We start from the raw sequence: 15,880 nt of genomic DNA on the forward strand, positions 1-15,880 counted from the left end.
ATCGCGAGGTTACGCTGCCGCTCTGCCTGCCGCTTTATAGTGAGTTGCACTACAAAAGATTGCCCTAGTTTAAAGCAGAGACACTGCTTGAAGATTATAGACTTTACATATGAAAACGGCTTCATTACACTCTGCTTTCTTCTATACCAGTACTCACTATGAAAGCAGCGGTCCTGCCGGCGCGTGACGTCACTCACTCGGTCATGCTCCTCCCACTTCATTAATGAAGCTGGCAGGAGCGTGACTGACTGAGTGAGTGACGTCACGTGCTGGCCGGACTGCTGCTTCATAGTGAGTACTGGTATAGAAGAAAGCAGAGCCATTAAAAGATTTTACATATAAAGTCTACTGTGTGCCCTGTGGTGTAATGGGGGTCACTATTCACACAGGGACAATATACTGTGACACATATGATACTGTGACCAGCATAAGATGATCTTATGCTGGTCACAGTATCATGTGTCACAGTATATTGTCCCTGTGTGAATAGTGACCCCCATTACATAAGATGCTATATATGATGCTACATCCCCCGTAGTAGTGCGTCACCCAAAGGTCCCCCCATAACAGTGCGTCATCCACAGGTCCCCCCATAACAGTGCGTCACCCACAGGTCCCCCCATAACAGTGCGTCACCCACAGGTCCCCCCATAACAGTGCGTCACCCACAGGTCCCCCCATAACAGTGCGTCACCCACAGGTCCCCCCATAACAGTGCGTCACCCACAGGTCCCCCCATAACAGTGCGTCACCCACAGGTCCCCCCATAACAGTGCGTCATCCACAGACCACCATTAGTTCAAAACCCCTCCAAAAGCACACCATTAGTTCAAAACCCCTCCAAAAGCACACCATTAGTTCAAAACCCCTCCAAAAGCACACCTTTTGGTTAAAATTTTTTTTTTCTTATTTTCCTCCTCAAAAATCTAGGTGCGTCTTATCATCAGGTGCGTCTTATAAAGCGAAAAATACGGTAAATCTTTTAAAGATTCTAAGAGGTTTGTGCAATTCATACGCTTTAATTAATAGCTTCATAGGCGTTTATTGGGCAGACTAGATGGGCCAAATGGTTCTTATCTGCCTACACATTCTATGTTTCTATTAGCTTGATGGGAATTAATAGCTTCGGGAAAGCTGGGTACTTCAAAGAAACCTGCTAGATGAAAGATAAATAGATATCTTGATAGATACATAGATACATTGTTAGATGAATAGATAGAAAGATAGACAGTTATATAGAAACATAAAGATAGGTAGGTAGATATATAGAAATATAAATAAATTGCTAGATGGATAAATAGATACATTTTAGTTAGATGGATAGATTGAAAGATAGTGGACAGATGTCCATTTAGATAGAAAGATAAATAGATAGATGTTTGATAGTTAGCCATGTGCTACATAGATGGATAGCTAGATAGAAAGATAGGTAGCTAGATAGATATCAGAAGATAGATGGAAAGATAAGTCGTTAGATATTAGAAGCTTGATGGATATGCGTATGCATAGATAAATAGATATATGGATAAATTGTTAGATAAATAGATATGTAATGTATAGATAGATATATAATGGATAAATAGATAGATCGATAGATAATTTGATAAATTGTTAGATGGATAGATAGAAAAATTGCTAGATAATAGACCGAACAGATCGGTTGAGATATAATTAGATGGATAGATAGATAAAAATTGATTAGTAGATAGATAAATACTTAAATTGTTAGATAGAAATATTGATATCTAATAGAATAGATAGGTGGATATATAACTAGATTGATAGAAAGGTAGATTGGTAGATAGATAGTTATATAAATGGATAGATAGAAAGATAGGATGATAGATAGACATTAGACGCTAGATAAATAGGTAGATGGATAAAATAGATTGGTAGATAAATTGTTAGATGGATAGAAAGATTGATAGATAATAGAAAGACAGAATAGATAGGTCAATATATAGATTGATAAAGATAGATAAAAATAGATAGATGGGTAGATGGCTATATAAATTGTTAGATGGATGGATAGAAAGATTGATAGATAATGGATAGAAAGAATAGGTCGATAGATAAAATTGATTTGGTAGATAGTTAGATAAATAGATAAATTGTTAGATGGATAGATAGAAAGATAGGACGTTAGATATTAGAAGATGGATACATAAAATGGATAGATTGGTAGATAGTTCAATAGATAAATTGTTAGATAAAATATTATACTATTACTTTATTAAGCCGGTTTATAGATAGATAACAGTTATATAAATATATTAGAACATGTCCTGACATGTCTGTGAACAGCTGTTCATATAGATATGTTTAATATCTGTGATAGATGCGGCTATGAAATAGGACAAAATGGGCAGACAGAATTTGCCCCGGGAAAGATGGGGCCGCAATTAGCTATTGTTAATATTTATAAATGATACATATCTGTGTTGGATGCGGTGATCAAATATTTTGCTTAAATCACGGCAGCTTTCGATTTATTAAACACAATCGTATATAATTAAAAGCAAATTTCAAAGATCGCAGGTCCACTAACAAAAGGACTGCTGCCTTGCGGGACCTTCGATAACCTCACGATGGGCAGGGATGTGGTCAGAGTGACCACGGTATCTGAGCGCGCTGAAACCGAAAGTGCATACTTTTGGTTGCGCTCTGGCTCTCCCCGTGTGGCGATCGGAGGAGCCGGATAGGGATCGACCGATATAGATTTTATTAGGGCCGAAACCGATAATTTGTGAACTTTCAGGCCGATAGCCGATAATTTATACCGATATTCTGGGTATTTTTATTATTGAGAAAAAATAGTTTTCCTACACAAATCTGCTGAAAATTAATATGTTTATTGTTAACATGTATTTTTTTTTTTTTTGTAAATCTTTTTCATTTATACTTAATATTTTTGTGTTTTTTTTTTTTTTCTAACTTTTTGCCCCCTTATGGACTAGAACCCTTGTCCCATTCACCCTGATAGATCTCTATCAGGGTGAATAGGAGCTCACACTGTCCCTGCTGCTCTGTGCTTTGTGCACACAGCAGCATGGAGCTGAACATGGCAGCCAGGGCTTCAGTAGCGTCCTGGCTGCCATGGTAACCGATCGGAGCCCAGGATTACACAGCTGTGGCTCCGGTCGGAGAAGCAGGGGAGAGGGGATCCTGTGGCCACTGCCACCAATGATTAATACTGGGGTGGGGGGGCGCACTGCGCCACCATTGATTAATATTGGGGGGGGGGGGGCGCACTGCGCCACCAATTAAGATAAGTCTCTCAATCATTCATATACAGGAGGCTGGAGCTGGCTGCAGAATCACATAGCCGGCTCCAGACCTCTATGAGCGGTAGCTGCGATCCGCGGCACCTAAGGGGTTAACTACCGCGGACCGTAGCTACCGTTCATAGAGGTCGGGAGCCGGCTATGTGATTCTGCAGCCTCCCGCCTCCTGTATATGAATTAATGAGAGAGGTATCTTCATTGGTGGAGCGGTGGCCACAGCCCCTCCCCTTCTTTTGTCTTCTCACCTCTAATTGGCGGCAGCAGCAGCACAGGGGGAGGGAGACAATGCTTCCTTCTCCCATGTGCTGCGGAGGGAACACAGAGAGCGCTGAGAGCAGCGCGTTCTGTGTTCCAATACGTTATCGGTATATCGGCAAAAATAGATGCCGATAACGGTCAAAATCCTCAATATCGGCCGATAATATCGGTAAAAACCGATAATCTGTCGATCCCTAGAGCCGGAGCATGTAATGCAGCAGCCCTGTCTTTATGAATGACAGGAGGCTGCTGCATAGTATTTCTTATGGAGCCCTTGCCTATAATAGGGCTCCATAGGAAACTACACTGCTCAAAAAAATAAAGGGAACACTTAAACAACGCAATGTAACTCCAAGTCAAATCACACTTCTGTGAAATCAAACTGTCCACATAGGAAGCAACACTGAGTGACAATCAATTTCACATGCTGTTGTGCAAATGGGATAGACAACAGGTGGAAATTATAGGCAATTAGCAAGACACCCCCAATAAAGGAGTGGTTCTGCAGGTGGTGACCACAGACCACTTCTCAGTTCCTATGCTTCCTGGCTGATGTTTTGGTCACTTTTGAATGCTGGCGGTGCTTTCACTCTAGTGGTAGCATAAGACGGAGTCTACAACCCACACAAGTGGCTCAGGTAGTGCAGCTTATCCAGGATGGCACATCAATACGTACTGTGGCAAGAATGTTTGCTGTGTCTGTCAGCGTAGTGTCCAGAGCATGGAGGCGCTACCAGAAGACAGGCCAGTACATCAGGAGACGTGGAGGAGGCCGTAGGAGGGCAACAACCCAGCAGCAGGACCGCTACCTCCGCCTTTGTGCAAGGAGGAACAGGAGGAGCACTGCCAGAGCCCTGCAAAATGACCTCCAGCAGGCCACAAATGTGCACGTGTCTGCTCAAACGGTCCAGAAACAGACTCCATGAGGGTGATATGAGGGCCCGACGTCCACAGGTGGGGGTTGTGCTTACAGCCCAACACCATGCAGGAAGTTTGGCATTTGCCAGAGAACACCAAGATTGACAAATTCGCCACTGGCGCTCTGTGCTCTTCACAGATTAAAGCAGGTTCACACTGAGCACATGTGACAGAGTCTGGAGACGCTGTGGAGAACGTTCTGATGCCTGCAACATCCTCCAGCATGACCGGTTTGGCATTGGGTCAGTAATGGTGTGGGGTGGCATTTCTTTGGAGGGCCGCACAGCCTCACTGTGCTCGCCAGAGGTAGCCTGACTGCCATTAGGTACCGAGATGAGATCCTCAGACCCCTTGTGAGACCATATGCTGGTGAGGTTGGCCCTGGGTTCCTCCTAATGCAAGACAATGCTAGAACCTCATGTGGCTGAGTGGTGTCAGCAGTTCCTGCAAGACGAAGGCATTGATGCTATGGACTGGCCAGCCCGTTCCCCAGACCTGAATCCGATTGAGCACATCTGGGACATCATGTCTCGCTCTATCCACCAACGTCACGTTGCACCACAGACTGTCCAGGAGTTGGCAGATGCTTTAGTCCAGGTCTGGGAGGAGATCGCCACCTCATCAGGAGCATGCACAGGCGTTGTAGGGAGGTCATACAGGCCCGTGGAGGCCACACACACTACTGAGCCTCATTTTGACTTGTTTTAAGGACATGACATCAAAGTTGGATCAGCCTATAGTGTGTTTTTCCACTTTAATTTTGAGTGTGACTCCAAATCCAGACCTCCATACGTTGAAAACTTTGATTTCCATTTTTTTTTTTTTTTGTGTGATTTTGTTGTCAGCACATTCAACTATGTAAAGAACAAAGTATTTCAGAAGAATATTTAATTAACCCAGATCTAGGATGTTATTTTTGTGTTCCCTTTATTTTTTGAGCAGTGTAGTAAAATCAACCATATTTTCCAATGCAAGTGCATTGGAGTCTATGATAATAACAATCAGATGATTGATTTTTATAGTTTCCCGTAGGGAACTAAAACAAAGTGAAATAAAAAAAACATAAATTCAAATCGCCCCCCCCTTTTCCCAAAATAAAAATAAAAAATACACATCATGGGTGTCGCAATGTGCGAAAAAGCACATAGTAAAAAAATATATTCCCAAACAGTAAAACTGAAAAAATCGTCTAAATGGGCGATTTGCCATTTTTGGTCACTTCATTTTCTACAAAAATTTTTATAAAAAGTCATACACACCCCCAGAATGGTATCAATGAAAAGTTCAGATGGCCCCGCAATAAATGAGCCCCCATACAGCTCCATACACATAATTACAAAAAAGTTATAGGGATGAAAATATGGTGACAAAAAATAAAACTGATTCCCACCCCCCGCCCACCCCACACTTTTTTGCATTTTTTTATCACTATCAAAACGCAAGAAAAACTATACATATAAGGTATCGCTGGATTCATACTGACCTGTAGAATAAAATTAAACCGGTCAATTTTATCGCACATTGCAGGTCCTTAAATAAAAAAACCTGCAAAACTGTGGTGTAATTGCTTTTTTTTTTTTTTTTTTTTTTTTTGCAATTTCACCCCATTTTGAATTTTTTCCTTCTTCCCACTACATGATATGCAATATTAAATGGTGGCGTTGGAAAGTACAACTTGTCCCGCAAAAACAAGCCCTCATTTGGCTATGTGAAGAGACAAAATAAAAAAGTTATGGCTCTGGGAAGGCAGGGAGCGCAAAAAAAAAACTCGAAGAAAAAAAAAAAAACTCTGGGCCTTAAGGGGTTAAGATTTTATTTTTAAACATATTAAACTTAATTTAATTACTGGCGTGTTGGGACTGCATCGTATACCTTGCAGGACCTTCGGTGACCCCATCGAAGGTCCGATAGATAGATAGATAGATAGATAGATAGATAGACGGATCAAATGGCTATTGCCAATATTTATAATAATTTAATAAGCTGTTTATACAAGGTTAATATAATTTTACTTAAAAACATATTAAACTTAATAGAATTACTGACCCTTTATCAGATCTAAAAGAATAAAAGGGAATTTAAATGGGCGTTATTTTAGGCGGGGTTATGGGCGGAAAGGGGCGTTGCCACCGGTCACTTTGTGTTTGACGAGTTATACATCCCTATACTACTTATTCGTTTATCAATTGGGTAAAATACTGAATCCCTACTGTAAATATTTTTAAACAAATTGTGATGTCATGGAAGTGTAATACAGAATAACTGGGTGCCCTCAAAACTGGAATCATTTAAAGCTTTTCTTTTAATCTGATATTCTAAAATTGTGCTAAAACTTAAAATAAATAAAGTGTAAATATCTAATCTCCATAATGTAGTAATCGCTGAAAATGCCAACGGAACAAATCTGCAGTTTGGACAAGCCAAGGGAAAGATAAATGCTCTTTATTACAGACTCTCCTGTTAGTATAAGCAGCACAGACCAAGGTGTCCCAAACCTTTAAGTCAAGTCCCTTGAATACTTGATTAGGCTTTTCAGTATCGTTTTGATGAAATGTGTAGGGATCTTTTTGGGCCTTCCCAGTGTTAAGTAGCATTTCCAGAGGGGGTCCCTCATTTTCGAGTGGTTGCCCCACTGAAAAGAGTATTTAGGATAAGTAAGGAGTAATTGGGGGAAAGCAATTTAGCCCTGTACAGATAACACATGGCACACTGTTCATAACTCCCTTTTATATGTAGTAAGTCATCAGTTGTATAGAAATCTTGTTTTCACATAATGAGTACAAATCGAAGTCATGGGCTGTTAATTCATAGACAAGTCTGTCCATAAAACAAGTGAAACAAAGGTAGATCAACCCGCATCATGCACTACCGCAATGTTTCTGAACCCTTCCCATTCTTCAGGCATGCGTGATTCCACATTTTACGGAACACCCTCCCCTCTATAGAACTGTCCTATCCTTGTCTGTAATACAGACAAGAAGAGGACATGTTCTATTTTTCTGTGTGGCCATGTAACGGACATACAGATGTGGACAGCACATGGATTTGCTGTCTGCATCTTTTGGGGTCCCATTGAAGTGAATGGGTCCAAATCCACCTGCACAAAATGCCTTGTACCTCCAGTACCTTACTACTTAGCACTGTCCATCTATAGTGAACAGAACTAGAAGTGAATGGGAGCAGCACTGTACTTACCAGCTCCATCCACTACATCGGATGTCTCCAACCCTTGGCACTCCAGCTGTTGTGAAACTACAAATACTAGCATGCTCCATTCTCAACTATGGGATTTCTGAGAACAGCTGAGCAAGTCTGCATGCTGAGAATTGTAGTTTCACAAAAGCTGGTGTGCTGAAGGTTGCTGACCCCCATGCATTACACAATAGGTCTGAGCTGCAACTAGGCCATGTGACCGATGTACAGTTACGTCACATGGCCTAGGGAAGAGGCCTGCGGCACACAGTGTCGGACCCCTGCCCATATGATCTTGATTACCTCTCCTGAGGATGGGTCATCAATATTATATCCAGGACAAGCCCTTAAGGGTGTTTTCCCATCTCAGACAATGGGGCTGTAACGGATCTCCTGACACCCGACCTGGGTTCCTCCGTTGATGGATGCTCCCAGTGCTCTCTTGAGGACTCCAAGCACTCCACTCGACACCGATACCACCACAGGAACAGCTCTTACAAGAGCTAGGAGTAATAGCCAGGAAAGTATACACGTATATCAATCCCAAACACATGAGACGAGGCTCTATGTTTGAATGTATAAACAGGAACTCTTTATTGAGGGCTACCTGCCCATATTTATGCAGGTCCCCATCTGGTGGACACTCCCCTAGGGGACCAGATGGAAGACTGTGACACAGGACAGATATGCAGCAATTCAGGATACACAGACACAATACATCCCCACAATGTATCATGGTTTCCTCCTCTCTGCCCTGGAGACACCCGAGGAGCAATTCAATTATTTCTCACGACAAAGGGAAAATCGCCAATACACATGTGGGGACAACAGGACAGAAATCACCATTTTAAACATAACAATGTCACAACCCTTACAGTAAACACAGACATTTAACATATCCCCAGATAGCTCAAGTCTGAGTGCATATTATTAGGTGAATGGCACTCAGACTACACGAATTACAATAAAATCGACATGGAGCCAAAGTCTTTAATTTCACAAACAGGCTCCCCTGGCCATAGCTATCTGGGTAACCCACACATAACATACAATACAATTCCAAAGACAGATGGTTCTGTCACACACCTCAAAACCCCACCATATCCCCATAATGTATACATCCATGGATAGCTCTGATCTGGGTGAACAACATATCCAAAAATCACCCAGATCCGAGCCAGGGGTTCCCGAATTCCATGGAAGTCACATTTGGCCGACCGCAACAGCATGGCTTTATCCTGACGAAACAGTACCACAGATTTTAAGCTGTGCGGCCAGTCTGTCCTTCTCCCTTTAAAGTTAGTATGGCCATAATCCTGAGGCAAGAGGCTGGCAAACAGGCCCCTCCAAAACCCAGTAGCGAGGTTATTTTCGCCACACATCTCCCCCCTCCCAGGGAAGACTAACAGATTACCTGAGCTCACGCCGGTCGGTACCTGAGTTAGTCTGGCAGCCCACCCACAACCCAAATACTGGACCTGTTGAATTGGTAGCCTGTCTCTGTCCAGTGAGTCCACCAAGGTTATATTGGTAGCTGGTACTCCCGGTCTCTGTGTTGCTCCTGGCTTGGGAGTGGAGGTTGCTTTGTGGGCAGGGATCAGCGGTACTCTGCCCTGTTGCCAGCGCTATCACGGAAGAAGCCTGGTTGGAGTCCTGTTGTTGGAGGGGGAGGTCCGACTGTCTCCCCTTTGGCTAACAGCCCTGTTGCTGGGTAACAGGGACCGACTGTCCCCTACCCCCTGTGCTGTAAGTGCAGAGACCCACGGTCCCATCTGCACTGTTGTGGGGCTTACTGTCTCTCCCTGGTGCGTTTAAGCTGCCACTGTGGAGAGGGGGTACCGAGCTCCTCTCCCATACATACTTCAGCCGCTGGGGAGGGCGACTGACCGTCTCCGCTACCAATACAGTGTCCTGCTGCTGGGGAAAGGAGACCTGGGCTCTTTATTCCCTGCTGGACACTCTGCCGCTGAGGGACAGGACCGTCTGTCTCCTGCCCCCTGTAACTCAGCCTGCCGCGGGGGAATGGAGACTGGGCTCCCAATTCCCAATAAATCACATTGCCGCTGGGGGACAGGACAGACTGTCTCTGCCCCCTGTAACTCAGCCTGCCGCTGGGGAATGGAGACTGGGCTCCCCAATTCCCTGCAGGACTGGTGGAGAGACCTAGGTCCCATCTCCACCCGCACCCTTGGGTTCTTCCCAAAAAACTCCCCAATATCTTCCCAGCTGAAGAGGTCTGGCCTCCTCTGGTCTGTCACCTCTGCTCTCCCTGCGAGCCTTCTCACTAAAGTGGAACAGCTGCTGGTAGCCCTGTTCCCAGCTCCATCTCCCGGGTCACAGGTGGACCAGGTCCTGCTCAATCTCATAAATGTCCGTCCCAGTTCATACCTGCTCTCCCGCCCACTCAAAGAGGTCCCTGAATCGGGCTTGTGTAGGGCCCCCCAAACTCCAAGCTCTGAAAGTCTCCCGTAACAAGCCAGGACCATCAAACTCCTCTCCCTCTGGCTTGTCATGCTCAGCTGTCCTGGGTATGTACTGTGCCCCATACACCAGAGCGCCTGGGTAGGCATCTTCCAGCCCACAGCTCCTGCCCTGCTAGGTGTTCCAGTTTCTTTACCCCATTCCTCCCGGGGCTGCTCTCCCAGGAAGGGCATCCGCAGGGCTACTCGCTTCTGCAACCGCTGGTCTTCCGTGGGGAGTCTCTCGTCCGCATATACTCCACAATACCCAGTGCCTGGTACCAGTATGCCTTTGCGGACTGCATCTCGGTCATCCATGACACCCTCATCGTACTCCACTGCCGTTATCCATTCCTGGATGCTGTCAGGGTCGCTGTACTAGGACATACGTTGCCCTCAAATTGTAAAATCCATGGAATGGTGTCTCCTGTAGCTGTCCTTCTGGCTGTGGGTAACGATCCCGCCGCTTGCCACCAATGTAACGGATCTCCTAGCACACTGACCGAGTACCTCCGTTGATAGATGCCCCAGTGCCTCCCGAGGACTCCAAGCACTCCGCTCGACAACGATACCACCACAGGAACCAGGAACAGGAACAGCTCTTACAAGAGCGAGGAGTAATAGCCAGGGGAGTATACACGATAGCAATCCCCAAACACATGAGACGATGCTCTATGTTGAATGTAAAACAGGAACTCTTTATTGAGGGCTACCCGTCCGTATTTATGCAGGTCCCCATCTGGTGGACACTCCCCTAGGGGACCAGATGGAGGACTGTGACACAGGACAGATATGCAGCAATTCAGGATACACAGACACAATACATCCCCACAATGCATCATGGGTTTCCTTCTCTCTGCCCTGAAGACACCCGAGGAGCAATTCAATTATCTCTCAGGACAAAGGGAAATCGCCAATACACATGTGGGGACAACAGGACAGAAATCACCATTTAAACATACAATGTCACAACCCTTACAGTAAACACAGACATTTAACATATACCCAGATAGCTCAAGTCCTGAGGTGCATATTATTAGGTGAATGGCACTCAGACTACACGAATACAATAAATCGACATGGAGCCAAAGTCTTTAATTTCACGAACAGGCTCCCTGGCATAGCTATCTGGGTACCCTCACATAACATACAATACAATTCCAAAGACAGATGGTTCTGTCACACACCTCAAAAACCCCACATATCCCCATAATGTATACATCCATGGATAGCTCTAATCAGGGTGAACAACATATCCAAAAATCACCCAGATCCGAGCAGGGTGTCCCGAATTCCATGGTCTGTCTTCTCCTTTAAAGTTAGTATGGGCCCATAATCCTGAGGCAAGAGGCTTGCAAACAGGCCCCTCCAAAACCCAGTAGCGAGGTTATTTTCGCCACAGGGGCATATCGCTAGGATATGCCCCCATTGTCTGATAGGTGCGGGTCCCACCGCTGGGACACCACACCTACAATGAGAACTTAGAGGGGAAATGAATAGAGGGCACACTGTGCATGCGCAGCCGCCCTCGATTTATTTCTATGGGGCTGCCGAAAATAGCCGAGCAGCATATTTTAAAAGTCTTTATTTTAAGAGAACGGCGGCAGACAGGGAGTTAATAAGGCATACTGTAATGTACTGCTGACATTAGCACATTGCTAATGTCAGTCAGCCTACATAACGTTATTTCTCATGACAGAAACGCTTATTTAAGCATATGTGTTAGCCATGAAGAAGGAGCTGGATGCCTGTTTAGAGGGATAACATTAAAGAGGACTTGTCACCCTCTCCTGACTTACCTATTTTATTAGCTCCTTGCTATCCCTATGTAATAACAATCCAGGAGCATCTATTCTTTAGGACTCCTATGTGGTGCCATTACTGTATTTCTTCTAGAAGTTTATCAATTAATTGCTAGCAGTCTGCAGTAAGGGTACATAGGGGTATTATACCAGCTGGGGTTGTTTCAGTCTGACAATTGGCAGCACGTATTGGATATCCTTACCAGCAGACTGTTAGCAATTCATTCATAAACCTCTTGTAGAAATAATAAAGGAATGACGCAACATTGTGATAAAAGGTCCTCCTTAAGCCTCATTCACACGTCAGTGTTTTCACGGATGTGTGCTGTACGCGTTCTCCACGGACAGCACACGTCCCCATTCATTATAATTAATTAATTATTTTCAGCTGTGTCAGTGAAACGCGAATGGCAAACACGGACAGCAAAAAAACAGACGCATGGATCCTTCACAGACAGCTTCACGGATGCAATCTCTGACCATCTGCTCACGGATTTGAACACCGGACGTGTGAATGAGGCTTTAAGCATGCGACGAGAACTGATTCTGTTGGAACATGAATGACAGTGGATTATGTGGCCAATCATTTGCAAATTGGCCATAGCTCTGTAGTAAAGACAGTGCCTACATATATCCACAGCTTGGCCCTAAAACATGAGGGAATATGAAGCTTGTTGACAATAGGCAAAACGTTTATTGAAAAAAATTGAAAAGCTGGGAAAATTGTCTCAAAAATGATGTATTTGTCTTTTCTAAAAGTTAATTAAAATACATTCTACGCTCAGAGTTTGGATAGTTTTTGACTCATAATTTTTGACTGTACACAATCCTGTAAATGGTGTAAGTGTAGAAAGCTCCACAAAAGTTTGCTGCAGAAATTAAACTTAAAGAGGAACTTTCACCGGTCCTGACATTACCATATAAATAGCTGGCAGGGTGGAGGAAATACTGATGGCATGTGATATTGCATATTTTTACTATGCGCTCCTCTGTTACCGTGTTGTGCCCTTGTTCTGGTTTCCCGCCTGGTATGTAAATCCATACCCACCGGTACAGGGAGGAGGAGACGGCCCTGTGTTTCTCAAGGGGCGTCTCCCTCTCCCGGGACTATGAGCTGGCAAATCGCAGTGGAGAGCAACACCAGCCACGGAGAAGGTGAGCTGTCTTTTTTCCTCAATGGCTGTTAAGCTCTCTGCTGTGATTCTCACAGCCAGTGAGAAGGAGACTCACCTTGAGAAACACTGCTATCTCCTCCTCCCTGTACTGATGGTATGGATTTACACATCTGGCAAGAAACCAAAAACTGGGGGGGAGGGGTATCCGGAGCAGTTCATAGTAAAAATAATAAGCAATATCACACGCCATGAGTATGTCCTACCGTGCCAGCTATTTATATGGTAATGTCAGGAGCGGTGAAAGGTCCTCTTTAATTACACATGGCTGAAAAAGCCCCATTATATATTCACAAAATTCTGGGTGCCTGAAGTTTTTTCCAGCTGTAGTGTAACCCTATGGTTTGTATAAGGGCTTAAGCACTTGACCGTGATCAGCCCAGAAAACACAATCCATGTGTCTGCCGGATCTCCCAAGCTGACTGCGGCTCCCTGAACTGACTGCATCATAGTGTTGCAGTCAGTTCATATCTGATTGCCGATCTATTCTACTGAATTCACAGTTCAGTACAAGTCATCCACGATTGGATGAGAACTGACTACATTAAAAAACACTGATGCAGTGAGTTAAGTTCCAGCTGTCCGGCCCAGGAGATCATCAGATACATGGACTGTGTTTCCTGGGCCAATCATCAGATGTGCATGAGCCCTAAAGATGTAGATTTGATTAAAACAGACCTCTGACCCCCTAAGAAGATGTATTATGATCAGCACTGAATTTTGGACCTCTGCCAGAACTGATTGTCAGATTGTGTAGATCATATTACCAAGCGAAATTGTCTTTGTATTTATTGTACTTTCAAAAAGATCTTAAATAATGTCCTTTTCTTATTTTCTTTAGTATATCCACTCAGCTGGTATTATCCATAGAGTAAGTAGTGTCACTGTTTCTGTGTTGTTTTTAAACATAAGCATTTTCAAGTTGAAGGGTTTGTATGATGTAAATAATGACAAATTGACAGACAAGAAACTGGGTATAAAGAATAAAAAAGCGTTCACCTTTTGAAAGTACCACCACTCGGTCACGTCTCTGGCAGGGACGATAGCTGCAGCGTCTGAGCTGTGGGGACTTTTTATTTTATTTTTTCAGGGTTGATACATTTTTACTATTTGCAAGCATGCATCTAGACCACACAAGAATTTTAACTTTTTTCAGAGTTGTTTTAAAGTCTGTCATATAACATTCAGTTTTCATAAAGATACATACCTTTGTCTATATGATCTGTTAGAACCTATGAACATCTTGGGCTACTTTTAAAATTGCGTTTTTGCCTGATCCCGCAGGGATCACAAAAATGCTTCCGGAACTGATGATACAACCATCTGCATCTGTATGAACGGATCCGGTTTTATTATCTTTAACATAGCAATGACTCCTCTTTCATGAACACCATTTGAAAGTCAATGGAGGACAGATCCGTTTTCCCCATTGACTTGCATTGTGGGTCATGCCGGATCCGTTTGCACCTCATTCCATGACGGAAAGAAAACTGCGGTTGCTCTCCAGTATCTTCAGTTACGTTTTGTCCCTATTGACAATGAATGGGGAAAAAACTGAAGCGTTTTCATCCGGTATTAAGATCCTATGACGGATCTCAATACTGGAAATTGTAAACGCAAGTATGAAAGTAGCCTTAAATGAGTGGGCTCCAACAAAACTCTGTATGAATGGCCCTGCTCTTGTAGACAAGCTGTCCATTTACTATATGGATTGCTCTCATCCTAATCCCTTTTTGTGTGTGTGTGTATGTGTGTATATATTTATGTATATGTGTGTGTATATATATATATATATATATATATATATACAGTACAGACCAAAAGTTTGGACACACCTTCTCATTCAAAGAGTTTTCTTTATTTTCATGAGTATGAAGGCATCAAAACTATGAATTAACACATGTGGAATTATATACATAACAAACAAGTGTGAAACAACAGAAAATATGTCATATTCTAGGTTCTTTAAAGTAGTCACCTTTTGCTTTGATTACTGCTTTGCACACTCTTGGCATTCTCTTGATGAGCTTCAAGAGGTAGTCCCCTGAAATGGTCTTCCAACAGTCTTGAAGGAGTTCCCAGAGATGCTTAGCACTTGTTGGCCCTTGTGCCTTCACTCTGCGGTCCAGCTCACCCCAAACCATCTCGATTGGGTTCAGGTCCGGTGACTGGGAGGCCAGGTCATCTGGCTCAGCACCCCATCACTCTCCTTCATGGTCAAATAGCCCTTACTTTCAAAGTTTTCCCAATTTTTCGACTGACTGACCTTCATTTCTTAAAGTAATGATGGCCACTCGTTTTTCTTTACTTAGCTGCTTTTTTCTTGCCATAATACCAATTCTAACAGTCTATTCAGTAGGACTATCAGCTGTGTATCCACCTGACTTCTCCTCAACGCAACTGATGGTCCCAACCCCATTTATAAGGCAAGAAATCCCACTTATTAAACCTGACAGTGCACACCTGTGAAGTGAAAACCATTTCAGGGGATTACCTCTTGAAGCTCATCAAGAGAATGCCAAGAGTGTGCAAAGCAGTAATCAAAGCAAAAGGTGGCTACTTTGAAGAACCTAGAATATGGACATATTTACAGTGTTTCACACTTGTTTGTTACGTATATAATTTCCACATGTGTTAATTCATAGTTTTGATGCCTTCAGTGTGAATCTACAATTTTCATAGTCATGAAAATAAAGAAAACTCTTTGAATGAGAAGGTGTCCAAACTTTTGGTCTGTACTGTGTGTGTATATACAACAAAATATATTTCTCAACAAAAGTGAGTACATTTTTGTG

The 15,880-nt window shown here is 43.5% G+C and overlaps 1 protein-coding gene across 1 annotated transcript in view; it reads left to right on the plus strand.

Annotated features, from left to right (window-relative positions):
• The window catches only part of LOC120995148 (mitogen-activated protein kinase 14-like), a 386,582-nt gene that overhangs the window by 169,465 nt on the left and 201,237 nt on the right, over window positions 1–15,880 (plus strand). The window contains 1 exon segment of the mRNA XM_040424160.1: window positions 13,927–13,956. Within this exon segment, the coding sequence (XP_040280094.1) occupies window positions 13,927–13,956 (30 nt within the window).

Source organism: Bufo bufo, chromosome 3, assembly GCF_905171765.1.
Source record: "Bufo bufo chromosome 3, aBufBuf1.1, whole genome shotgun sequence".
Lineage (NCBI taxonomy): Eukaryota > Metazoa > Chordata > Amphibia > Anura > Bufonidae > Bufo > Bufo bufo.